We start from the raw sequence: 27,820 nt of genomic DNA, 5'->3' as shown, positions 1-27,820 counted from the left end.
TGCCGTGCAACACAAGCGACACGATGCGCACAGACAATGCATAGACAGGGAAGATTTATTTCATTTCCTGCTTTCCGTGGGTACAAATCATTGTATTTGTCTTACATCTTGCTCAGTAAGCCGTGATGCATTGCATCCATACGTTTGTAGCTCAAAACAGCTTTACAAAAAAGGATATACAATATATACTTATATTTATATATACTGTATATATTTCTATATATTTATACAAGTGATTGAAATCGATGCATTTGGAGGTGAGGTGAGGTGATGGGTGAAATGAAGCTTGATGGTGCAAGTAAACGTATGTAGAGTGTCATCATCATCATCATCATGGTCGTCATAGTGTATCAAAGTGATGGCTATTTGACATGACGATGAAGCCCTTCACACACAAGTTTGCATATTTTGCAGAAATACATAGTGATTGCTTTCCTGGACTCTACTGTGTTTGGAGATTTGGGTCGTATTTGAAATGGATGGAAGCGGCTTAGCATCGTGGTGGTGTGACTGAAGTTCCTGCAGCCTCTTTCACACAGAATTCCCGCGAAATTAAAAAGCCGTAACAGTGGAGCAACTGTGTGCCTTTAACACAGACACAGACGCCGTCCCGCCTCTTTTACGGCTATGATACTACCTCCAAACACGTTGCCGGGTCAGCTTTGTCTCCTTATTCCGTGCCAGTGGCGTTCTTATAGAACCACCTCAAGGAAAAATAGGCGGGAAGGCTGTGTGAAAGGAGCTTGGGGGGGGATATGAGAAGCGACTTCCAAGGCTAGCATGCACAATGAGAACAATTAGATGTTTCCCTTTTTTTCCTAATTTCTTTGTTGCTGGTATACAGTTGTCCCTCGCTTTACTGCGGTTTGAATATCACTTTCTCACGATATCCATTTTTTTTTTCCAAAAATAATAACTTCATAAATGATCGCTGTTTTGTGGCGAACTATGGCCTTTTAGTAGTTCAGAAAATTACACATTCATGGCCTAAATTAAGTATTTTTTAGCATGAAAATGACTCAGTGAACTAAAATACACAGCAATTGGCCACTATGTGTTGCTAAAATGTGAGGTAATCACCAGAGCAGCTAGTTAATCGTAAATTTAAATTAATCTCACACAATAATAATCCGATAACAATATGACAAGCTAAAACTCAGCTAGGAACATCCGACGTGATTTGGCACTGGGTCCCCCGGAAACAGCAGTTTTATTCCCGTCTCAAATAGATTATTTACTTATTTATTTAAAGCCGCAATTGGAGTACAATGATAAGTTTGTTATCTTATTTACGTCTAATATGTCTAATTTTCCCTGATTATATCTACTATACTGGGTAATAAAAGTGTAAAGTTGACTATAGGGGTGTTATTTCATGTCAAGAGGGCTCTAATGTTAAAAAGCATAGTTAGAAGTTTTTTTTAATGCCAATGCCGCAATGAACATTGAGTCGTACTCAGTGAAAATTCACTTAGCATTTAACCGCGATAAACGAGGGATTACTGTATATATTTTTTATGCCTGGGTATTTAGATGAAAACAAAACGGACAAAATTATAGGGACACGCCAGAATAGTGGAAGCTCTTATAGCTGCAAACTGCTGATTTTTTTCGTCTGATTTTCCACGTGGCATTCTGTCCCAATACTTTTGTCGATGGAGTGCACAAAAACACACACAAAAAATAGGATTTTTGAGAGAAATGTCAAACAATACGTCCACTGTGCTGTTGTTTGTTTTTTGTTTTTTTTTTTGGTGTTACTCACTTCACATTATATAGCTCAAAAATGACAGCAGTACATCGTCAATACAACAGAGTAGTCATAAGAAGAACAATAATCATCATCTTCATGGTGTGTGTATACTAAAATGAGCATCATTCATGTAAACATATTTTTCACCAGGTCATGCAAACAGGAGACCGACTTCCACGATAGAGGTTGCACGCCACGGGGCAGGCCGAGCGCCCACGCTGAGATCCCGGGCCAAACGTTGTGTCAGATCTCAGTCTGGGCCTCGATTGTCAACAAAACAACCATAAAATAAAGAAGGAAAAATAGACTCCGTATGTTTTCACTTCCTTTCCCCAGCATGCAGAGACACTGCAGGTCAGAACCACTCAACGCCGACCCAGTCTGAGCCCCGAGTACAGAACTATTAAGGTTCGCATGGATCTGAGCCATTTCCGAGCCAGACTGGGCGGACGGGCTCTGGATGCTCCGCGGGGACTCCTAATGTCATCGTTTAGGAATGAATCGTTCGGATGATAAAAAGAGGAAAGTGAGGTTGTGCTCAGATGCGACTGGCCGGCCTGCAGCAGTAGGTGCAGCTCCTCAGGCTGTCCCGGTCCGTGCTGCCGTCGGCGCTTCCACGCCGCCCGTCGCTGTAGTGGGACACTGTGGACACGACACGCTCGCCAGGTTAGTGCCCCCACCCCACACACTCCCTTGTTTGCTGATCCTGGCTCACGTTTAGTGATGTTTAATATAGCGTTGTTATGTTAATGTTAATGACGGTCCCTGAACACAACAAAAGTCGTATTATTCTAGCAAGAAAAAGCTAACTCACAGCGCTCTTCCTCGCCGTTCCCTAACTCCTCATCCTCCTCCTCTTCAGGCAGCAGAAGTCCATGGCAGGGGCTGGTGGGAGTGATCTGACTGGGTCCCTCCACGCTGGTCCCCAGCTGCAACCTACGCATGTGGCGCACCACCGCCGTGGCGTTGAATGCTTGCTGCCGTGGGTCAACAAAAACAGAATGCACGGTAAGTTCGGCACCATTTTTATCAAGGTGGCAGGGTACATCCTGGAACTGGTGGCCAGCCAATCACAGGGCACATATAGACAAACAACCATTCACACTCACATTCATACCTATGGACAATTTGGAGTCGCTAATTAACCTAGCATGTTTTTGGAATGTGGGAGTAAATAGGAGTACCCGGAGAAAAACCCACGAATGCACGGGGAGAACATGCAAACTCGAGGGTGGAATTATTGAACTCCGGTCTCCTAGCTGTGAGGCCTGTGTGCTAACCACTTGTCCGCCGTGCAGCCCGGTATTATGTATTAATATATACAAACTATGTTGTGTCCAATCATCAGGACTGCTATCACTTGCTAGCTTACATGACAGGCAAATTCTGAAGTGCACCGGTACTCCCTCGTCAGGTGTGTAGTTGGAGTGTGTAGTTTCACGTTACAATGTGATGGTTGGGTGGTAGGTTCCCGCAAGAAGTGTAATCCGCAAAGTAGCTAACTATAAATAGACTTTTCTCAGACAGGCAATGATACTTGCTGGGTCGGAGAGGCGGGGTACACCCTGGACTGGTGGCCAGCCAATCACAGGGCACATATAGACAAACAACCATTCACACTCACATTCATACCTATGGACAATTTGGAGTCGCTAATTAACCTAGCATGTTTTTGGAATGTGGGAGGAAACCGAAGTACCCGCAGAAAACCCACGCATGCACGGGGAGAACATGCAAACTCCACACAGAGATGGCCGAGGGTGGAATTGAACTCGGGTCTCCTAGCTGTGAGGCCTGCGCACTAACCACTCATCCGCCGTGCAGCCCCTATTCCACGTTCAGTGGAATTTCATATTTTTCCACCCACTGAAAATGAATGGCCATTTCACCAACCTTCCATTTGCTTTTGGCAAAGTTCTTCTTGATTTGAGCGCTGACGGATTCGTGGATGTTCTTGTCCAGAGCCGTGTCCCCACAGATCCTGAGAGAGTGACACACAGTGGATGAATCCGCAATACACTAGCAAGACTTGTACCCACAGGTATGACGTGTGTCCCAGTACTTGTGTGTGTACTTGTGGTACTGCAAGAGAAAGCATGCCTACCATGGATGCTGCAGTGCCTGCTCACACGTGTATCTTTTCAGAGGATCCTTCTCCATCATGTGGCAGATGAAGTCTTTGGCTAACAAATGAAAGTTGCGTTCATGTCAACAGATTGCATTTTGTTTGGGGTTATTTACTTAAGGCATACCTGAGTCGGAGATGTCATCCCAGTAGGGAGAGTCAAATTCGTACTCCGCCTTCAGGATCTGCTCAAACAGCTTGGCGTCGTTCTCGTCGTAAAACGGAGGATAGCCACACAATCTGAAAGGGTGTAATGAGAATGAATATTTTCATTATCTCATTCATGAGAATGAATATTCTCATTCATTAATTTTCTACCGCTTTTCCTCATCAGGGTCGCGGGGGTGCTGGAGCCTATCCCAGCTGTCTTTGGCCGAGAGGCGGGGTACACCCTGGACTGGTGGCCAGCCAATCACAAGGCACATATAGACAAACAACCATTCACACTCACATTCATACCTATGCACAATTTTGGAGTCGCCAATTAACCTAGCATGTTTTTGGAATGTGGGAGGAAACCGGAGTACCCGGAGAAAACCCACGCATGCACGGGGAGAACATGCAAACTCCACACAGACATGGCCGAGGGTGGAATTGAACCCTGGTCTCCTAGCTGTGAGGTCTGCGTGCTCACCACTCGAGTGCCATGCCGCCCATAATGAGAATTCATTCATTCATTCATTCATTTTCTGACGCTTTTCCTCACAAGGGTCGCGGGGGTGCTGGAGCCTATCCCAGCTGTCTTCGGGCGAGAGGCGGGGTACACCCTGGACTGGTGGCCAGCCAATTACAGGGCACATATAGACCAACAACCATTCACACTCACATTCATACCTATGGACAATTTGGAGTCGCTAATTAACCTAGCATGTTTTTGGTCCCTGGTCTCCTAGCTGTGAGGTATGCATGCTAACCACTCGACCGCCGTGCCGCCCGTAATGAGAATATGTCAAAAAAAAATCCCAGTTTATAAAAATGACATTTGGCGCCCCCTAGGGATTGTGCTGCATTGGAAGACATGTAATACAGATGTAAATAAAACACAATGGCCAATGACTTATGGGCAAGACATTTTGCTTGATAGCGGCCATGTTTGTCAACTAATGTGCTCGTCAGGCCCCTAAGGGTGTGTGCTGATTCGGCAAAAGATACTCAAATGATACATCAAGCCGACTTATGAATCAAACTTATATTTAAACTTATTTATAACAGTTTTGTATTGGATCCTGTCCAATGTTGAATACAAATCCAAACTCACAGAATATACGAAATGACTCCTATGGACCAGCAATCCACGGCTTTGCTATACGGTTTCTGGGCGAGGACCTCCGGAGCTGTGGAGTACACACAAAAACTCGTCATCTTGACCCGTGTTGATCTGCTAGGTCACGTTAACAAAGTCGAGAGTACTCGTAGAGCACTTGTACTTGACTCAGTAGTGGATAAGAGAGCCTCTCACGAGATAAAGTGTACGAGAGAATGTCAGCTGAGCGTACATACAAAAGAGAGGGCGGCTCACCCGGAAAATGAATACCTCACCCACGTATCCAGGAGTACCGCAAGCCGTGGACATGACGCTGCCGGCTCCTTCGATCTTGGACAAGCCGAAATCACTGATCATGATCTTGGAGTCTTCGTCCATGCTGTAATACAGCAAATTCTCCGGCTAGGAAAAAAACACAGCAGTTACAGGACGCCGTATAAAAAAACGTAGACAGCGCCGATTCCTCGTTTCTTGCTACCTTCAAGTCTCTGTGCACAATCCCCATATCGTGGAGATATTTGACTGCGTCCAAGATCTGGCGGATGAGCTGGCTGGCGTCTCTCTCCGTGTAGAAGCCCTTCTCCACAATCCTGTCGAACAGCTCGCCGCCTGATACACTGCCCAGTGAAGGCAACAGAAAAACAGCTTCAGTGTTACTTTGTGTACTTTTAACTACCTGCTGGGATCAAAGGAGTCTTAACAGTTGGCGTTGACGGCGTTCCTCAAGGCTCTGCTCTCGAGCCACATGTATTCAAATTAAACTTGTGTTAAAGAAGTGTCTGAAGGACAGAACTTTGAGGAACACTTCTCTTCAGTTTCTGTCACGTAACAGTAATCTGACGTTTGTGTTTGGCTTGTAAACAAACGTCTCAAGAAGTTAGCTTGAGAGCTAACAGCTTTGAGGGACTCCCATTGTGATTTTTGTACCTCAGGGCTCCATTCACAGCATTTTTCAATCATTGTTTGGATGTTTGGAAGTTGTAGATGTGTGAAGTGGACTTCCTCAAGGTTCTGTCGTTGAGCCACTAAAATTGTGTGTGAAGAAGCGGTTCTAGAACAGGCCCTTGATGAGGAACTCTTACTTCACAGTAGCATGTAGAGAGGTATAGCTACAAACGCCGGCTTTTGTTGGTGTGAATGTTCACATTTGTTTGAGCCACAACATAAGTGGCTAAAAGATAGAATTTTTGTTCATTTTTGTTCCTCAAAACTCTGAACACACATGGCACGAGAATAGAACCTTGAAGAACTCCATTTGCAGTAGCATGTACAGCAGGATGGGTTAAAAGGCTACATGCATTGGCTTTAGTTAGTACAACCAGCCAATCACTGGGCACATATAGACAAACCACCATTCATACCTATGGACAATTTGGAGTCGCCAATTAACCTAGCATGTTTTTGGAATGTGGGAGGAAACCGGAGTACCCGGAAAACCCACGCATACACGGGAAGAACATGCAAACTCCACACAGAGATGGCCGAGGGTGGAATTGAACCCAGGTCTCCTAGCTGTGAGGCCTAGTTAGTATATTGTTCAATGCAAAAACATGTTGAAGAAGTGGTTCCAGAACAGAACCGGGAGGAACACCCTGCTTGTCATTTTTGTTCCCCAATGCTGTGTTCTAGAGTTCTAGAGTTCTTCAAGGCTCTGTTTTTTGGCTGTGTTGTGTACAACAAGTGAGGACCTTCCTCCACAAAGCATGCAGACGGTTTTAACGTCTACGAAAACTGGCAAGCGAAGCTCCTCAGGGCTCTGTACTTGAGCCCCTTCAGTTACATTTGTTTTTAACCTTTCTGTTTCAACCATGCCCGCTTACCGTGAAAGCGTGACTGGTTGGTATCCATGACGTGTTAAAGTAGTGGCTGGAGAACAGAGCCTCGAGGAACCCCTTGAACATCAGTACTAGCTGAGATATTGAAGGGCAGCATCGTTGCTAATCATGATGTATCATCGAGTGACATATTAGTCAACATAACCATGCATTGATCTCCGCTAGGCTCAGCTACTCGTTCCGTTTCAAAAAAAACCCTGCAGCCGCAGATGAACAGTTTGAATATTTCATTTGGACTATAAACAGCGTGTGCTGTGCATGTGACGTGAGAGCGTAGCGTCGTTTTTACAACAACAAGAACACAACTTTATCCAGCGAGGAACGTAAAGCACAACTCACAGCTGCATGACGAGGTACAGATGAGATGTGCTTTCAAAGATGTCCTCCAGCGAGACGATGTTAGGGTGCTTGATTCTGTGGAGGAATCACAATGTGAGTATGTTTTTTTTTTTTCCCAGATGTCATTGGAATGACTTGTACGGGGAAGTAAGCGCGCTGCTCGGAATAGATTTCCAGTGTAAAATATGCAGCGTGAAGCATCCAACAGAGCATCTCTGTCACTTTAACACCGTGGCAGATGATGGAGGATTTTACAGGATGAGCATCTTGTCCCACATTGTGTTTTTTTTTTTTCCTTTCTTGACTCATCCCATTTAATGCTCTTTTATTTGCTTAATAGTGACTGCAGATCCGAGTCCATAACCGCCCCCCACTCCTCTCTTTTCCCCTTATGTCTCCTTCTCTTCAATACACTGCTGCAGGGAACTCCACACCATCTCCGCCTCTGTGTGCTGTTGCCCTGGCAACAGGGACACTAAAAATAGGTCTATCTTCTTTACTCCTGACATTTCCGGTGCACAATCCGAGTGTTTCTACTGACACCGTGAATCGGGTGGCCTGTTCTGTTGACCCCCGGCGTATAATCTGCATGTGGATAAGCCGTGCACGCGCCACAATGCGTGCGCCGCCAACAACAACAACAACAACGACGGCGGCTTTGGCCCAACTCACCTGTGTAGTACGGCGATCTCGTTCTCCACATTGTTCTCTTTGCCTTCCAGAGCTTTCTTTGGGATGCACTTGATGGCCACTAGCCTCTGGGTTCTCTTCTCCTCGGCGAGCAGCACCTCAGAGAAGGCGCCCCTGGGGAGGACATACATTGAAACGGTGATGTTTGTGGCGCGGGCGGCACGGCGGTCGAGTGGTTAGCGCGCAGACCTCACAGCTAGGACACCAGGGTTCAATGCCACCCTCGGCCATCTCTGTGTGGAGTTTGCATGTTCTCCCCGGGCATGCGTGGGTTTCTTCCCACATTCCAAAAACATGCTAGGTTAATTGCCGACTCCAAATTGTAAATATAGGTATGAATGTGAGTGTGAATGGTTGTTTGTCTATATGTGCCCTGTGATTGGCTGGCCACCAGTCCAGGGTGTACCCCGCCTCTTGCCTGAAGACAGCTGGGATAGGCTCCAGCACCCCCGCGACCCTCGTGAGGAAAAGCGGTAGAAAATGAATGAATTAATGTTTGTGGCGCCCCTTATGGGTTGAGTTCAGAATCCTCCGGAATCCGTGCAAGCATAATGTCGAGGTCAGAGTTCAATGACACGAAAAAACCTTCATAACCCAAATAATCTCCAAAATCGGCATACAGATAGCCGGTTGATCAGTTAGGCAGCTTTTGGTGACAATCGGCGCAATAGCCAAAGCTTTAAAAGCTAATAAAAATCCTTATTGTCACAAAAGTCCAATCTCAAGGTGGAATCGAACACATGGATTAATTCCAAGCTACTCGACTGTAATCACAGCGTCCGTACAAAGACATGACATATGCAGTGACAAGACACCCTGCGGTGAATTAGATAAAAGCCCATTTGGAGGCCATTGATTGTTTACTGATAAACACCTGCATGTACTTTTTGCATGCATGGCGGTGACTGGATGAATAATTCAAAGCGGTTACATTACTGAGATGTTTTGGGTGGTGGTCGTGAAAAGATCTTGCACGCGCAGGAAAACATTTTCCAGGAGCGGCATCTTTACGCCTTTGAATAATATATCAAGCAAATGTAGCCAAAAGACTGCATGATGGATTGTGGAGCGCAGGAGGAGGCCGTGAACACGGGCAGCAAACCGCAGGGACGCTGAAAGACAAGCAAAGCGGCCCGCTGGGGGTACCTGAACGTCTCACGGTGGTGGTTCGCTCACTTTGCAGTAACAGCGGTTGCCCGTTCATCCGGAAGAACACGTGTGAGGTCAGAGGTTCACCGTCTATTTCATCCCATAGGTGTTGAATGGAGTTCCTCCACACCAATGTCATGGTCATGCCAGGAGTTGACAAATGTGTCCGTAAAGTGTGCTAATGCACCATCTTCCTCCAAATAATTGTTTTTCCATCTCAACTAGCTAGCCTGGATCTGCCAAATACATATATGTCAATGGACAAAGCGGAACAAATTGCAAATATTCTAGTTTGTCGTTTTTTTTGTTAGCATGTAAGCTAGCAGACTCTTATGCTTAAAGAAAATTAATTCACAGAACACAATATTTTTGTTTGTTTGCATGCTAGCTAGCATGCTAATTCTTGGTTCCTGGGGAATGACGTTAAGATCCTGGACTCTACCATTCTGCAGTAATGGGGGAACACCACCATTGTGACCTAAACATCAAAAGTAGACTTTACCTGTTACAAAATAAATTTAGCTAGCTAGGATCTATGGCTCTACCATTTACATTCTGGGACAAGCAAAAGACTTTCATTGTGACTCAAATGAGGCGAAAAAAGAAATTTCATTGAACAAAAGTTGACAAAAAAATCATGGAAAAGTATATTTTTGTTTGTTTGGTCACATGCTAGTTGCTAGCTGACTCGTAGCGGATAATGTAAGACTTACAGGACTCTACCATTTACATTCGTGGACAAGGGAAATACTTTTGTTGGGACTCAAACAGCAAAAGAAGAACAATCTTGTCACAAAAGTTGAACAAAATTACTGAAAAGTATAATTTTGTTTGGTCACATGTTAGCTAGCATGTTACTTTCTGGTTCACGGCGGAAAATGTAAAACGTACAGGACTCTACCATTTACATTCTGGGACAAGCAAAAGACTTTCATTGTGACTCAAATGAGGCGAAAAAAGAAAATTAATTGAACAAAAGTTGACAAAAAAAATCATGGAAAAGTATATTTTTGTTTGTTTGGTCACATGCTAGTTGCTAGCTGACTCGTAGCGGATAATGTAAGACTTACAGGACTCTACCATTTACATTCTTGGACAAGGGAAATACTTTTATTGAGACTCAAACAGCAAAAGAAGAAAAATCTTGTCACAAAAGTTGAACAAAATTACTGAAAAGTATAATTTTGTTTGGTCACATGTTAGCTAGCATGTTACTTTCTGGTTCATGGCGGAAAATGTAAAACGTACAGGACTCTACCATTTACATTCTGGGACAAGCAAAAGACTTTCATTGTGACTCAAATGAGGCGAAAAAAGAAAATTCATTGAACAAAAGTTGACCAAAAAAATCATGGAAAAGTATATTTTTGTTTGTTTGGTCACATGCTAGCTGCTAGCTGATTCGTAGCGGATAATGTAAGACTTACAGGACTCTACCATTTACATTCTTGGACAAGAGAAATACCTTTGTTGGGACTCAAACAGCAAAAGAAGAAAACTTTTGTCACAAAAGTTGAACAAAATTACTGAAAAGTATAATTTTGTTTGGTCACATGTTAGCTAGCATGTTACTTTCTGGTTCATGGCGGAAAATGTAAAACGTACAGGACTCTACCATTTACATTCTGGGACAAGCAAAAGGCTTTCATTGTGACTCAAATGAGGCGAAAAAAGAAGTTGACAAAAAATCATGGAAAAGTATATTTTTGTTTGTTTGGTCACATGCCAGTTGCTAGCTAACTCGTTGCAGATAATGTAAGACTTACAGGACTCTACCATTTACATTCTTGGACAAGGGAAATACTTTTGTTGGGACTCAAACAGCAAAAGAAGAACAATCTTCTCACAAAAGTCACAAAAGTTGAACAAAATTACGCAAAAGTATAATTTTGTTTGTTTGGTCACATGTTAGCTAGCATGTTACTTTCTGGTTCATGGCGGAAAATGTAAGACGTACAGGACTCTACCATTTACATTCTGGGGCAAGAGAAAAGCTTTTGTTATGACTAAATTTGTCAAACAAAAGCTTTTTAAAAATCAAAGAAAATAATATTTTTGTTTGCTTGCATGCTAGCTAGCAGACTATTTTCTGCTTCATGGAAGACTCACATTAGGACAGTTGAATTGACAATTGACAGTCCTTTTTTTGCGCTTGGTAGAGCAACAAAAAAGGTGACAGCAAGTGATTATTAGCAAGTGTACCATCAATTAGGCTAATATTTGTCAAGTGACACTCGCCGCTGGGAGCCGTGCACAGTGGCACGCGTGTACTGTTGCTGTGAGACACGTGTAATTAAACATCCACTAGCTCATTCCTCCTTGGAGACGTCGCATGGGGGCGGGCCCCTCTGCGGGGGGGGGGGGGGGGGTTTGCTTCATAACAGACAGAGATGGAGAGAGTCACCTGTTATCTTGCATGGATGAGGTTTACTTAAGGCTAACTTGTTCTTAGCATCAAACATCATCGGTGTATTGGGCCGTGGCTCCAAACTGGCTTGTGCTTTATTTATGCTGTGCTATATGTGGAGAACTTCACTTCTCCACCAAGGATGGAAGGAGGCAACTTTGATCCTTTGATCCAGAAGGCTTCTTGACTGTGGAGTGTCCCTGTTTATGTTTCTGGTGGAGGGGGTGTCACAATGGGGTTGTTGTTGTGGTGTGGCTGGTGAGCGAATGTCCCGGTGGGAAAACTTAACATTAATGGCTCCTCTTCCAGGGGTGGATGTCAGGATGTTGTTGTAAGCAGACGCTAGGTCAGGGGTAGGACCAGATGCAGACCATTTCCCCAAACCGAGGTCCAGACCAGTCGTTTTTAATAGCGTCTATCACTTTGATGGTTAAATTGGTCAATGCGTTTCTTTAACGCTCCTCCGTGAATCACCACCCAAGGGGTTTGAGTGCCGGAGTGATCCGAGGAACGATGTTATCCGGGACTATATGCTCCTAGTAGAGTCCCCCAAAACTGATTCAGAAGGCAAATGAGAGCCCACAACTCACCTGCATGTGGGACACTGAGGCCTTACCCTGGAGCCAGGTCTGGGGGTTAGACCCAGCTGGTTAGACCCAGCCAGGCCCTGCCTGAAAAATCCACATCTGGAAATCTGGACTCGGACCACGGTCCACCACTTACTGATCCATGCGATCGGCTCAGCAGCCATGTCAACCAAAGTTGGACATTGTTGTCCTCAACGGAACGTCCTTTCTTTTACGGACGCAATTGGGCCAAAGGAACTACTCGTCTATCTCCCATACGTTTATATAAAGGTTGCTTGGTCTCTCCAATGTAGAGGTCATGGTACCCCACATTTCTTCTCCTGTTTCTATCCTCCTGCAAAATATCTGAATGGGTGACATTGAACCATTGGACATAAGCTGAAGTTGGGAATAGATCTATGAGAGCTTCTCCTGGACCGAAGTGCACTTATATCATCTCCTCATGGAATGATTCAATGATTATTTGCATGCCAACGTAAAAAAACAAAACTGCATGGTGTTGCAAATAGCGAGACATGGTGAGACCCGAGCACGAAGGAATATGCTGCGTCCACACTAACGATATGTCTTCCTGTCCCATCTGCTCCATCTGCCTGACACAGCAATACAACTGTGAGGATTAGCTGGGAATGCAATATAATATTTCAGCATAAATCAATTAACTTCACGCTGTAGAAGCTCCTCTGTAAGCCTCCGTGTGTGTGTCAGCCGGTAAGGAGCTTTTCATCCGCACATTCACTCTGACCTCTGCCACTCTCGACAGGGAAGACAATATGGCTGTGTTCGAATCCGCATGCTAACTACTACGTACTTCCATGCCTGTACTATCCGCACTCTGTACTGCATACCCAATCCATTAGACAGTATGCAAAGCTTTTACACTGCAGTGTACTACATTATAACCCACAATGCATTGCGCTCCTACTCGAGCCGAAATCGACAAGCTGAAGTTGATTTCACTCTTTAAATACATAACTTTATTGAGATTCTTTTTTAATCAGGCGACAAAGTGGCCCTTTAGATCCCGAATGTGCCATTTATTTGTCCAAATACCGACCGTTGGGATAAATTCGGCAAAATTTAAGCTAGCCGAAGTGAGCAACGCACTTCCGGTTATTTTTACAAAATGAAACTCATTCTCATTACGGGCTGCACGGTGGTCGAGTGGTTAGCACACAGGCCTCACAGCTAGGAGACCCGAGTTCAATTCCAACAATGTCCATCTCTGTGTGGATTTTTCATCTCTCCCCGTGCATGCGTCTGTTCTGGAACCACTTCTTCAACATGTTTTTACATTGAACAATATACTAACTAGGGTGGCACGGCGGTCTAGTGGTTAGCGCACAGACCTCACAGCGAGGAGACCAGGGTTCAATTCCACCCTCGGCCATCTGTATGTGGAGTTTGCATGTTCTCCCTGTGCATGCGTGGGTTTTTCCGGGTACTCCGGTTTCCTCCCACATTCCAAAAATATGCTAGGTTAATTGGCGACTCCAAATTGTCCATAGGTATGAATGTGAGTGTGAATGGTTGTTTGTCTATATGTGCCCTGTGATTGGCTGGCAGATTGTGTCTTATATTATGACTCTGTGACTTCCAACTTACGTTCCCAGCACTTCTTTGAAGTCATAATATTCCTTAATGTCGGACGTCTTCTTTTTCCATCCGTTGCCATCCTCTCCAAGAGGCATCCTACTGCGCTGACTGGATTCGCCACGCTACGGCTGCCAGGTGACAAGAAAACACACACCAGTCACTATTCTCTTCATTCTTACCCCAAAAAATGCCTTTTTACTGACTTTGTCTTACAGCAGGGGTGGGCAAACTACGGTCCGGGGGCCACATCCGGTCCGCCAAGTGTTTAAATACGGCCCGTCTGTTCTTTTCAAACATACAACCTGGCATCATGGCTTGAGCCAACCTTTTGATGATTTAGGTATTATATTTGTAAAATTTATACCCCCACCCCGTCAATTTTGTGAAATCATTTCGGGCCGTGAGTCAAAAATTTGCCCACCCCTGTTTTACAGTATATCTTCCCAAGCGACTGTACTAGAAATTAAACTTGTGTATGCTCTAGAGTAGACAGTGTACAACTTAGCAGTCAACACATTACTGTCTAAATATCTGATGAGTGCCTTGCCCCAGTATCCAACCAGCCCAATTCCATTTCCGTAGTTTTGTCCCTTGAGAAGATACAATATTGTGATTGCCGACGTGTGTACTAAACGACCGGCTTTCTATTTGGACCGCAGAGTATTTCCTGCCTGTGCCGTCCATAAAAATAGATCCATTACGCTTTGCCTGATGTGATTAATGCTTCATTAGTGCAGCTCATGTTTGACAGACAAGACAACGCCAACACAAACATCTCTATGGGGTTTAACACTGTAGTGGATCAAAAGTCAGCACTAATGTGTGTTTTTTTTTAAGAAGTACAGGCTCACAGATACATCTTGGTACATGTGGAAGTACCGTATTTTCCGAACTATAAGTCACACTTTTTTTCATAGGTTGGCTGTTCCTGTGACTTATACTCCAGAGTGACTTATAAATGAAAAAAATGTTTATGTTACATAAACACTGGACACCAGTTTATTTTTTGTTTAGCTAAATAACCATTGTGTTAGCATATCTTACACCTATAGTAAATCTGTTCTCTATTGTTTTATTGTTTTTTCATGTTAGAACTTGCCTTCCAAGATGACATAATGTCTGTTTTGGTTAAGTAGTTTGTAAAATAAATTACCCGCAAAAAATGTGACTTATACTCCAGTGTGACTTATGTATTTTTTTTTACCTAATTATGCATTTTTGGCCTAGTGCGACTTATACTCTGGGGCGACTTATAGTCCAGAAAATACGGTATTTTGACTGACATTTGCTTTTATACCACAGCAGTGGATTTAAAGTAAAACAATAATGATGTAATTTAAGAAGTTTAAGGAAAACATTTAGGAATTAAAGCCTCTTATGCTGACTACCACACCTTGATTTGATATCATTGCAAAGAAAATCATTTCTAATAATATTATTTCATATATTTTTCATTTGGGCTGCACAGCGGTGGTCGAGTGGTTAGCGCGCAGACCTCACAGCTAGGAGACCCGAGTTCAATCCCACCCTCGGCTATCTCTGTGTGGAGTTTGCATGTTCTCCCCATGCATGCGTGGGTTTTCTCCGGGTACTCCGGTTTCCTCCCACATTTCAAAAACATGCTAGGTTAATTAGCGACTCCAAATTGTCCATAGGTATGAATGTGAGTGTGAATGGTTGTTTGTCTATATGTGCCCTGTGATTGGCTGCCGACCAGCTGGGATAGGCTCAGCTCGTGAGGATAAGCGGTAGAAAATGAATGAATGAATATTTTTCATTTAATGACAATAATTTGCTATACTTCTTGCTGCCTTCACTTTAGTCTTCACCATAAAAGAAAAGCAATGTATTTGCCATTCCAAATCCATTGTATCCAAAACTATTCTGTTGCCAAAAACTGTGCCTTATAAGTGTAGCACCACTGACTCTTTTTTTGTGCTGACAACAAAAAGGGGCCAGAAATAACAGCTTGGAAGTAGGGCAAACAGTGCAGCAGGGCCAGTCACAAAAAAGGAAGGCAAAAAAAAAAAAAAAACCCATGCGGGTTCAGTAAAGGAGATGATGGCTGGGAAACCTTGGCTCATTGGCAAGATGCTTGAATACTGTTGCATGTGAAAATGAATTTTCTTCATTTAAACAAAATATTCAGGAAAAATGCACGTGCAAATTAAAAAGAAATAGTGCTTGTGAGCATGCAAGGGAGGGGGGGGGGGGGTGTGCAAATGCACTGTGGGTGTATTGCACCACTCAAGGAGGTGGCACGCAAAGCAAGACTGCATCTTTCAAATCCTCATGCATGGACACCGTACGGCTTTTAGAGGTTCTCGGGGCACGGACGTCGAACACGTAGAGGCGAAAAGAGACCTACCGAAATGGCGATCTGTGCCCGGGATGTGCGCTCCTTTGCCTCCGGCAGTGATGCGCTGCTGCTGCTGCTGCTGGCCGGGCTTGTGCGCAGCGCCGCTCGGCTCGTGCTCCTCCTGACGTCAAGACGAGCGCACGAGCGTCTCCCCCTCGGACGCACGGTGCAGCAAGAACTCGCTTTCTGCGCTTCTGACACGTCGTGGTGATAATACCACGCAAGGTGGACAAACGGGAGGGCGAGTGTGCTGAAATTGAGCATATAAATATGAATAAAATCCATAACTTGACACCATTTCTAGTTAGCATGCGTTTACCGTGTAGAGGCTCACTCGGTATTTTAGGTGACATATTGTTTCTAAATTTAAGATCTGATAGTAGTGGGCGGATCGATGTAAATATCGATAATATCGAACCCGATGTTGGTATCCATATTGATCGATACCAGTGTAAAAAAAAAAACCTTGTTGAGCGAAAATCAATGCTACTCGGACAAATAATTTGTTTTAAATGTTTTATAATATTTGTTGTGAGGTGATAATTTTGTAGGCTTTGTTTATTTAAGAAGAAAAAAAACAGAAATAAGTGATTTTGTGTTTTGTGTTGTTTCCAAATAAAAACGTTTATTGTCCTAATAAAGTACTTATATTTACTGCCAAAATTATTTTTCTTAATTTTTAACATATTAATAATCTAAAGGGTAAATCACAAAAAGGGCATAGAAATACATTCATATTGATGATACCGCCTTAATTTTTCAAAAGTATCGGTATATTATTACTTGGTATCGGATCGATACAAAATCGCACACCACTACAATCAAAATAGCAAAATGAGTTAACAGATAAAAGAGTGATTTTGCGTCATAAAAAATGTTTTTTCGCCAAGGTTTCTTCCAATTTCAGAACGTGAGATGTCTTGCAGTGCCACTCCCAAACTCAAGGGGCAACATTGCCTATTTGGGGCGTTTCCACATAGAAACAAAACGAGCCCTAACTTCCGGTTTGGAGTTTTCAAACACTAGCTACCTAGCCGCTAATCTTCTCTCAGGGAATTACTGACATCTTTACTGATTTTGTGGTAATATTGTGTTTTTATAACAACGCTTGCTTTATTTAACTTGTTTTAATCAACAGCATGTTTCCGTGGTTTCTTATTTTTAGTACGGTGACAGACAAACGGTTGGAAAACATGCTAGCATTGCTTTGTTTCATACATCCAAGTGATGCTAACGCTTAGTTTCCCATCCTCGTAGCTTTCTTTGCATCCTTATTTTCTTGACATTAACACAAATGAGCACGTATTTTACAAAATAAGCACATTCTGCCTCAACAAAGTCCACATATTTGCCTTGTTATTTGTCGCCTGTCGTAGAAGCAGTGAGCTATGTTAGCTAAGAGGAGAAGAACCACTTCCCCCTCCAGCAGTGTCAGCGGTGGAGGGGATCTCGATGACGTCTCCACTCCTGGAAGTGGTCGAAAAAGAAAGAGGGTCTCCAGTGTTCCCCCTGTAGATACGGTATGTTTTGGAGCATGGCATGTGTACCCCCCACCCCCTCTCCCCCCAAAAGCTAACACATGCATGTCGTTTAGATTGCTGTATGTCATGAGCTGTTCAACGCAGTCAGGGACCACAAGGATGATCAAGGGAAAAACATCAGTGAACTTTTTCTAAGGGTACCAAAGCGAAGGTATTGCATTCATTTACTATACACATTAGGGTGGTTGATACTGTTGGGGGGTGTTTGTAGCCATCTACAACCACAAAACAGTGTATTTATTTTTGTAGAGGAGATTTTTTTGCACTCAATTGATTGTCCAGTAGGTTGATAATATATGTGTTATATCATCTGATGTACTTTGTATGTAATATTCTACTCATTGTTCCTATAGAAACCTCCCTGATTACTATGAGGTGGTGTCCCAGCCCATAGACATGACAAAAATCCAGCATAGGCTGAAGTCCGAAGACTATCAAGAAGTGGAGCAGATCACTGCAGACTTCCAGCTCATGTTCAATAATGCCAAGTTGTTTTACAAGGTAACAAATTCATTTTTCGTCTTCAGATAGCACTTATTATTTAGTGACTTATTACTGTTGTCTACAATGACAAGATGGTATAAATAATTTATGGATGCTCTGATCAGGGTTTTATGCTGCTGATTCCGTTCCATGTTTTGTACCTTTGTCTACAATCTAGAGAGACAGCGAGGAATATCAAGCCGCCTGCAAGTTGTGGGACATCTATTTGCAGACGAGGAATGACTTTTTGCAGGCTGGAGACGGAGAAGACGACGATGAAGATGTGGACGATGTGGATAATCCAGGGGTGTCTACAGAAGATGAGGTCAGTTAGTGATAGTGATCCCTTTAAATTCTGATATGTGCACGTATGTGGTTCACATTTAAACCAAGTTTGCATTTTTCTTTGGAGCATGCATGTCATTTAATGACACGCTTATGTCATCTTGGTTTTTCAGAATTCCACCAGCAGTGTAAAGGAAGTGTTGGAGCAGATCCTTGAGGCCGTGGTCATGTACACTGATCCCTCAGGTCACGTGGTCAGTGAACTCTTCCAAAAACTGCCATCCAAAGTGGTATGTATTTCTTAAAAACCCTAAATAATGCCTCTCTGACTTTGTGAATTAATTTTCTCTGAAAGTAGTTGTAATCTGACCTTGTCTCTGCTAGCATTACCCAGACTACTATGCTGTTATAAAGGAGCCCATTGATCTGAGAATGATCGCTCAAAGAATACAGGTACATGCTATGTCATTGACAGTATTTTCTTCGGTAGTGGTCTGTGACCCAGTTCATTCACAAGTACAGTACATTTTCTTTCCCTTAGGTGGGATACTACAAAAGTGTCAACGCAATGGCCAAGGACATCGACCTGATGGCCAAAAATGCCAAAACATACAATGAACCCGGATCTCAGGTTTTTAAGGTAAGCCCTCATTGAGGAATTTCATCCATTTACATGTCTGACAGTCATTAATAAATGTCATCTTACTTACTAGGATGCAAACACCATAAAGAAAGTCTTCATCCAGAAGAAAACGGAAATTGAGCATGCCGAACCCACAAAATCCAGTCTTCGTATCAGGTATTGACATAACATAAAGCAGAATTCAAGCAAAGCTTGTGCACCAATGTTGAGATGTCCCCCTGCTGCTATTCAGAAATCGCAGGTCTGGTCAGGTAGATCGGCTTTCTGGTGTCAGCATAGCACTTCAGTACGGCTCGGAGAGCGAGGACGACCCCATGCTGTCCGGTAAGCAAAAACATGCGCCTCCTTTAGTTTCACAATAACAGCATCCAACTATTTGAATGTTTGTCAGGCTCAGTGTGCTACGATGAAGGCGAGTCGGAGGCTGAGAGTCAGAGTTCTTGCATGGAGATGAGCAACCCCATCTTCCAGCTGTATGAAGCCGTAAGAGGCGCCAGGAACAGCCAGGGCCAGCTGTTCTCCGAACCCTTCCAGAACCTGCCCTCTCGCAGGGAGTATCCTGACTATTACCAGCAGATAAAACAGGCCATCTCCCTGCAGCAAATCAGGTAAAGATGATACAAGTGCTTGTGGAGCCTAAGACTGAGTTGCTTACGGACATTTTTTCCTCATTCTAGGGCCAAGATGAAGAATGGTGAATATGAAAATATGGAACAAATGGACACAGACCTCACTTTGATGTTTGAGAATGCAAAGCGGTACAACATGCCCAACTCAAGCATTTATAAACGGGCCTTGAGGCTTCAGCAGATACTGCAGGTAATTAATTTTGCATCCTTGTGCTACTTTCTTTTGTTGTTGTTGCTGAAGATCACAATCATTTACTGAGTGCTGCCTTTTTTCAGGCGAGAAAGAGGGAACTTTTGAGAAGAGATGATGAGGATGGAGACAGTGTACTGTCATCTGATGCAGGCAGCGCCAAGAGAAAAAGGTATTAACTAGAGAAATACAATATCTTCTTTTTCTAACTGTTCCAGGTAACATTCCGCTTATTGAGACCGACACCGTAAATGTAGATTTAACGGTAGTTTGTCCAGGTGTGGAGGTAAGGACTGGAAGAAATTAGGATTTGACCACCTGTCGCTGTTGATTAGTCCTAATCAAATATCATGACATGACTACGAGCCCATCACTACCATCAGGAGAAGCAGAAGATAGAGCCACCTGCTGTGGCCCAGCAAGGTGCACTGTATTTGGGCACATGCTCCGAGCAGCCGGTGTGACACCACATAGGTCTCTGGCAAACCTTTTGCACTTTTCAAACGGTGCGGCACAAAAGCGTTTCAAAAGGCGTTTCAGGTGGCCAGTAAGCGTTTTTTGTGTGTGCTCGATGTTTTTTTGTTTGTTTGTTTTAACCTAATCACAGAGCATTTGGTACAATTAGTACAGATTTATCGGTATGATGTCATAATCCCGTCATATGGGCCCACCAATTATTAGTACTAACCACGAACCTGTCCTTAATCTCCATGTTTGTTGCCATTTTCTCATATTTGATTTCCCTTCCTTTTTGAAGCTTCAAGAAAAACATGAAAAAGAACCGAATGAAAGCCCTGTACGCCGCAGTGACGGACGCGCGGGAGGTGGGCACCAGTCGCCGCCTTTGTGATCTTTTTATGGTCAAGCCCTCCAAGAAGGACTACCCCGACTACTATAAGGTCATCCTGGAGCCCATGGACCTGAAGACCATTGAGCAGAACATTCGCAACGAGCGCTACACCACAGAGGAAGCGCTGATGGATGACATGAAATTGATGTTCCGCAACGCCAGGCATTATAATGAGGAAGGATCTCAGGTAGGACGTATGAAGGGTACACCATGACTAAAATGTCATTTTTGCGAATATTAAAAGTATATCACATCCTGTAGGTATACAATGATGCTGACATCCTGGAGAAGATTCTATTGGATAAGCGCAAGGACTTGGGACAGCCGCCTGAAGAAGAGGACGTAGGCTCTCCCAAGCTGAAACTGAGTATGTTCTACTAAGAAGTTATGCAGTAAAAACAACTCATCATTCATAAATATGTTCAATTCTTCATCCAGGAAAAAGCGGCGTCTCTCCAAAGAAGACCAAATACCTCACTCCTCTGCAGCAGAGGTTAAACGAGCTGTACGACGCGGTGCGGAATTTCACTGACCGCCGAGGTCGTCGCCTGAGCACCATCTTCCTCCGCTTGCCTTCCCGTGCCGAGCTGCCCGACTACTACGCCACCATCAAGCGGCCTGTCGACATGGAACGCCTGCGCAGCCACATGGCGGCGGGTCGTTACCAGGACGTGGAGGCCCTGGTGGAGGACTTTGCTCTCATGTTCAACAACGCTTGCATGTACAACGAGCCCGAGTCGCTCATCTACCGGGACGCCCTGGTGCTGCACCGGGTGCTGCTGGAGACGCGCAAGCAGCAGGAGGGAGGCGAGGACTCTGGGCCTCCTAATGTGGGAGCTCTGGTGCGAGAGATGGTCAGGAACCTGTACGTGTCTGTGCTGAGTCATCAGGACGAAGAAGGGAGATGCTACAGCGACTCGCTGGCTGAAATTCCCGCCGTGGATCCAGACGACCCAGAGAAGCCTCCGCTAAACTTTGATGTCATCAGGGTGAATGTGGAGCGTGGCCGCTACAGGAGACTGGATGTCTTTCAGGAGCACATGTTTGAGGTGCTGCAGAAAGCCAGGAGACTGCACCGGTAAGTCCTATTCTTGTTGCTACATTTGTGTTGATATGGAAGAAGATCTGTCCCCTCCATTCCTGTTGACATGACAAATAAGACAAAAGTCCTTTTGCTCAGTCGCTCAGACTGCATAAAGTACACAACACATAATAGAAATTCATTCATTCATTCATTTTCTTCCGCTTTTTCCTCACGAGGGTCGTGGGGGTGCTGGAGCCTATCCCAGCTGTCTTCGGGTGAGAGGCGGGGTACACCCTGGACTGGTCGCCAGCCAATCACAGGGCACATATAGACAAACAACCATTCACACTCTCATTCATACCTATGGACAATTTGGAGTCGCCAATTAACCTAGCATGTTTTTGGAATGTGGGAGGAAACCAGAGTACCCGGAGAAAACCCACGCATGCACGGGGAGAACATGCAAACTCCACACAGAGATGGCTGAGGGTGGAATTGAACCCTGGTCTCCTAGCTGTGAGGTCTGCGTGCTAACCACTCGTCCGCCGTGCCGCACATAATAGAAATTAAGAGTAGAAATGGAAGCTAAATATAATTAACTTGTTCTGTAATAAATACTATAATAAAAATCTGTAATATAAACTGCATTTTAAATGAGGTGTCATTTTCTATGCTAACACCAACTGTTTGCATTTGCAGGACGGACTCTGAGGTCTTTGATGACGCCGTAGAACTACAACAGTTTTTCATCAAGATCCGGGATGAACTGTGCAAGAACGGAGAGATTCTTCAAACCACTGCGCTTAGCTACTCTCTGAAACACCTCCACAATGACGTGGATCAGGAAAAGCGGGAGAAGATCCCCAAAGAAATTCAGGAGGATAAGGAAAAGGAGGCCAGTGAGGAAGACGGCAGCAAAAGTATGTTTCATTAGACATCAGGGAGTGACAAGAGTTTTGCTTTTGATAGTGGTTTCATCAAATGTTGTTGGTTTTTCACCCAGACAAAGGTACAAAGGAGCAGGACCTGCCAGCAGAAATATGGAGTCCTGAGTCTGAGACTAATATCGCGTACCAGGAGGAATGCACCCTCGAAAACACCACCTATCGTGTAGGGGAGTTTGTGTACGTGCAGCCATCCGAGCCCAACCTCAAGCCTCACATTGTTTGTGTTGAACGGCTCTGGGAAGACGACGCAGGTTAATCCACTCGCTTTTTAACACCGATGCATGTCAGTCTGTTATCGTGTAAAATAGCTAATCTTACCTTGGCTTGTGTATGAAGGTGAGAAGTGGCTCTACGGCTGCTGGTTCTACAGGCCGAGCGAAACCTTCCATCTGGCAACTCGCAAGTTCCTGGAAAAGGAAGCCTTCAAGAGCGACTACTACAACAGAGTGTCCCTCAGCAAAGTCCTCGGCAAATGTGTGGTCATGTGTGTGAAGGTAGGCCTGAAAGACATCAAAATAGCAGTTCTGAGGTCAGTTGAACATGTTTCCCAATATATGTTTTCCAGGATTATTTCAAACTCCAACCGGAGGGCTTCAAAGCCGAGGATGTGTACGTCTGCGAATCTCGATACACCGCAAGGTCCAAGCTATTCAAGAAGATCAAGATATGGGCCATGCCTCCCAGCCCTGCCAAATGTGTCCCTCGAGATGTGCCCCTGCCTGTCGTCCGTGTGGCTTCCATGTTTGCCAAGCCTGACTTGGAGAAGCTTGCAGTCTTGTATGTAGACGGCAGCAGTTTTGTGGACAAGGTGAGGTTGTGACGTTAGACCTGAGTTAAGGAGAAAACAAGAAAGCAGTAAGATGTTGAAGCCGCTGTATAAAACTGGCAAGTCCTTATTGTTATCCATCAGGACAGAGAGGATGTCACCATGGAGATGAGCGCTGCCGAGCCAGGCTGCCAATACTATGAACAGTTGCACTACAACAACATGTGGTTCAAAGTGGGAGACTGCGTTTACATTCAATCGCACGGTCTGTCCAAGCCTCGGATTGCCAGGTAAAACAACGTTTTATTCATCATGTTGTTCTCTTGTTATGATTGACTGATGTCAATGTGGTTTGATGTCTATGTGCTCCAGGCTTGAGAAGCTTTGGATCCAGGATGGAGCCACTTTCTTCTTCGGGCCGATCTTCATTCATCCGGAGGAGACGGAGCACGAGCCCACCAAGATGTTCTACAAGAGAGAGGTGTTTCTCAGCCATCTGGAGGAGACCTTGCCCATGACCTGTGTCATAGGTACCGTGCACATGTTTTACACAGCTGATATTTAGGGATGCTCACATTGATTGCCCATAAAAAACATGCCTTGCATGTTTACAAGCTTTTCCAAGTTGTCAGCCATTACCAAAGTGAAAACAAAACCCTGATGTGAGCATCCCTCATCCTATTTATTTTAGCTCAATGTTTTTTGCTTTGAATCTTATGGTATTTGTGCTCTCAGGCAAATGCATGGTGTCCTCGTTCAAGGACTACTTGTCATGCAGACCCACCGAGATTGCAGAAGAGGATAATCTACTTTGCGAGAGCCGCTACTTTGACGCCGAGAAACAAGCCAAAAAGTTCAAGGGTTTGAAACGCTTCTCCTACTCCTCCAAAGTGGTTGAAGATGAGGTCTTCTATTTCAGGTTAGCTCTTTTCATTGAAAGCAGAATCAGTCCAGGTTTGGGACTGAATGTGGTGTTTGTTGCTGCCTCCAGGAAAGTCATTGTTCCACAGAAGGAAGCTTCTCCCTTTTTGGACAAGAAGATAGATGAACTTGAGGTTAAACTAGCAGATATAGAGGATGGAGATGATGACATGGATGATATGGACGATGACGATGACGCCATGGAGGCGCCATCCATGCCTCAGATGCAAACCCCTCTCACCAGCGATATGGACATCATGCCGTACACGCCTTCCCAGGTAAACTTAATAACCCTCTCAGTTGCTTCTCATGTTGAAATGAACACGATTGAATCCTTATAATATTTTCCAGTCCACACCAAAGATTAAAGGCTTGTCAAAGAAGGAAGGGGCCAAGAGGAAGATCAACATGAGCGGCTACATCCTGTTCAGCAGTGAAATGCGAGCCGTCATCAAGGCCAGACACCCGGACTTCTCCTTCGGGGAGCTCAGTCGTCTGGTGGGCACCGAGTGGAGGAACCTCGAGGCCTCTAAGAAAGCCGACTATGAAGGTGACGAGTTGCAGAAGATGTCACAAGCTCTTGGTGGCAATGATCGTGTCAAGACACACCAATGTCTGTTTTGCAGAACGGGCAGCCAAAATTGTGGAGCAGCAAGAACGGGAGAGGCCAGCCCAGAAGCAAGCATCCCCAAGATCAGGTACCCCCGTAGGGTCACTGATGGGGATCGTGCCTTCGCCTAGCACGATGGGCATGATAAACCAGACCATGACACCTGTGTCAGGTAACCCCTCTCAGAGACAGCACCAGTGTTTGACTAGATGGCGGCAGGGAAATAAGGCAGGACTATTTAAAACAATACCATTACAAACAAAGCAACCATCTTTTTTTTTTGTTTTGCTGTTTATATTTTATGATCACTTTGTCCATGTAAAAAAAAAAGCATGAACATTGCATGAATAACCTTTTCAATAGTAAAAACCTCCATGCTCGTTTTGTCTGCTAACACTCGTGTATTTCTTCAGCTCCTTTCACACATGCAGCCTCGTTGAAGGCCTTTGCAATGCCTGACAGAGACAGTTGTTCATCAAATCCTCCCAGACACTTTTAATTTCATAATTCAGAGCTTTTCTCTGTATCTTGACGCCAAGGTGCCGCCATTTCTTATGTGATGTTGTGATACCAAATGTAGCGGCGCACTATTCTTACCCTTAGCACCGTTTAATAGGGAGCGTTATTTGAACTGTGATATAGCGAGGGATGACTGTATGTCTAATTTGTAATCATTAGAAAGGATGCTGATATGGTAGTCTCTCATAATCATTAGTAAAGAGAGTGCATGATTTAAGGCATTTGTGTGAAAGGGGTCAAGTGTGTGCAACAATAGTGCATGTCATGTCATAGTTGCATGTAACTTATGCATGTTGTCATCTTCTTCTCCTCCCCCCACCTCCTCCAAGGCATGATGGGAGCTTATGGGCCACCTTACGTGCCTATGCAGGCCCCCCATGAGGGTTTGTTGAGTGTGGTCACAATGCCACCTTACCCTGCAGGGGGGCCCCACCTGCCTCCTCACCATCTCCATCAAGGTGGTATGCCTGGGTACCCAGGCATGCTTCATCAGGGTAAGGGCTAATAGTCACTTACATCCAGTCGTGTCTCTCCTGCTGGAGAGGGGGTTTACCTGCCCTACAAGCAGCACAGTGAGCCTCTGGTCTCCGCTAGCCTCTCAGTTTCTCGTCACATTCAGGACACACACATGTGCCGCATGCCATAACACGCAACTACTAACACTGACATTTCAACTACAAATACACACCACTATTTGATTTGGATTGATGTCAGAATTCCAGGCGTCATAGTTATTAGACACAAATGATTCTTCTTTCACAGGCATGATGGCCGGTGCTGTGAATGGCATGTCGGGGAGTCCCGCCTCTGGAAACTTCATGCAGCAGGTGATCCACATTGCATACAACGGTAGGTTTCAGTCAAACTCTCGACACTTGCAAGTAAAGTCTACCGCTTTCCATTTCAGCCTGGAATGTTCAGCCCAGGACAACACGCTCCGCCTCCATACCCAGGACAGGGTCAGCCCTCCCACCTGCAACCCACCGCTCCCATGTTTGTGGCGCCGCCACCCAAGACGCAGAGGGTGCTGCACTCTGAGGCCTACCTGAAGTATATCGAGGGCTTGAACTCCGACTCTAGCACTGTCAGCAAGTGGGACCAGACACTGAAAGGTTTGATCTTTAAATCTTGTGTCATTTCAGGTCTCCTTACTCACAGTTGAGATAAGATATGTCTTTATTAGTCCTACAAGGGGAAATTTCAGGTTTATAGCAACAAAAGCAGAGTACAAAAGCACACAAGCATAGACTAGACAGTGCAAAATCAAGGTAATACAAATCAAGAAGTTCTACACTACAGCTGTGTACATGTTGATGAAGCCACAGGTTAACTGAACGGTTATTGCACAGTTCATTTACATGCTATTGCAGGTCTTCATTCCGTATCTTCTTTCTGTCTGTGACAGCACAAAGGCGAGATGCTCACTTCACCAAAGAGCAAGAGAGCCGGCTTCCAGCTCATTGGCTAAAAAGCAAAGGGGCCCACACCACAATGGCGGATGCACTATGGCGCCTGCGTGATCTGATGCTGCGGGACTCGCTAAACATATGTCAGGCGTACAATCTGTGACCTGCAGAGCTCACTCCCTACCTTAACTACCCTCCAACCTGGAAAAAAAATTGTACACCCTAGAAGCAATATTTTATAGTCATTCACTATGATTTTTATATTTATTAGCAAGTACAGTCCAAGGAGCTTAATAATTGTGTGCATTTTTTTTTACTCTGGTTAATTAATTTTGCAGAAAAAGATTTTTGGCTTGTTGGTACAGTTAAAATAAACTGAAGAATATTTAAACTTGCAAGAGCCTGTAATTGTTGTGAAGACCTGAACACTAAACCGTATTTCATCTGTTACAGAAGATTTTTTTTTAATCGGGTTATCCAGCCAGCCATGTTCTATAGCGGTTGTCCACACTTTGTTTTGCGTGCAAGCTGGAGTCTATCCAGGCTGACTTTTTAGAGAGTGGTCATACACACTAGGGCTGAATTCCAATGGCAGTTTCATTTGCCCTCACCGACATCCCCTGCATAGGCACTTGGCATCACATCATTGTTGGAGGTGTTGCATTGTACTTTCTTGAAATACTTGCAGTTTATTTTTATTAATTAATTGTTTTAAATAATAGCCCTGTTTTTTGTTGTTTTTTTTTTTACCGTAGTTGTCACTACATGTTGTGTTTTTCATAAATTGTGTGCCCTGATACGTTGCCACAACAAAAGTAGTTAAATAGAATGATTACCTTGCTTACTTTGTGCATCTTCTTCAAACAAACAAACCGTGGATTTTTTTTTGCACCACTGTAATA

The 27,820-nt window shown here is 44.4% G+C and overlaps 2 protein-coding genes across 2 annotated transcripts; one reads left to right on the top strand and one right to left on the bottom strand.

Annotated features, from left to right (window-relative positions):
* Positions 1-30: 30 nt before the first annotated feature.
* On the bottom strand, positions 31-16,314 carry camk1a (calcium/calmodulin-dependent protein kinase Ia). Its single transcript, XM_058065577.1, has 12 exons — positions 16,114-16,314; positions 13,755-13,873; positions 7,989-8,120; positions 7,317-7,391; positions 5,621-5,759; positions 5,418-5,544; positions 5,137-5,212; positions 4,006-4,118; positions 3,858-3,936; positions 3,647-3,734; positions 2,568-2,730; positions 31-2,395 (listed from the first exon to the last, which is right to left on the bottom strand). The coding sequence occupies exons 2-12, from the start codon at positions 13,838-13,840 to the stop codon at positions 2,292-2,294; spliced, it is 1,182 nt and encodes a 393-aa protein (XP_057921560.1). The 5' UTR covers positions 13,841-13,873; positions 16,114-16,314; the 3' UTR covers positions 31-2,291.
* Positions 16,315-17,026: 712 nt separating this feature from the next.
* pbrm1l (polybromo 1, like) lies at positions 17,027-27,328 on the top strand. Its single transcript, XM_058065576.1, has 30 exons — positions 17,027-17,186; positions 17,481-17,624; positions 17,699-17,796; positions 17,999-18,146; positions 18,307-18,453; positions 18,587-18,703; positions 18,798-18,866; positions 18,955-19,053; positions 19,127-19,212; positions 19,289-19,380; positions 19,448-19,664; positions 19,734-19,875; positions 19,962-20,047; positions 20,633-20,912; positions 20,987-21,092; positions 21,164-21,803; positions 22,449-22,669; positions 22,753-22,947; positions 23,033-23,190; positions 23,262-23,504; positions 23,607-23,752; positions 23,835-23,992; positions 24,198-24,381; positions 24,454-24,661; positions 24,735-24,933; positions 25,010-25,165; positions 25,842-26,006; positions 26,275-26,339; positions 26,420-26,624; positions 26,918-27,328. The coding sequence occupies exons 2-30, from the start codon at positions 17,493-17,495 to the stop codon at positions 27,079-27,081; spliced, it is 4,926 nt and encodes a 1,641-aa protein (XP_057921559.1). The 5' UTR covers positions 17,027-17,186; positions 17,481-17,492; the 3' UTR covers positions 27,082-27,328.
* Positions 27,329-27,820: the final 492 nt, after the last annotated feature.

Source organism: Doryrhamphus excisus, chromosome 1 (assembly GCF_030265055.1).
Source record: "Doryrhamphus excisus isolate RoL2022-K1 chromosome 1, RoL_Dexc_1.0, whole genome shotgun sequence".
Lineage (NCBI taxonomy): Eukaryota > Metazoa > Chordata > Actinopteri > Syngnathiformes > Syngnathidae > Doryrhamphus > Doryrhamphus excisus.
Note: the sequence above shows the minus strand (reverse complement) of the source record. Positions and strands in the feature narration are given on the sequence as shown.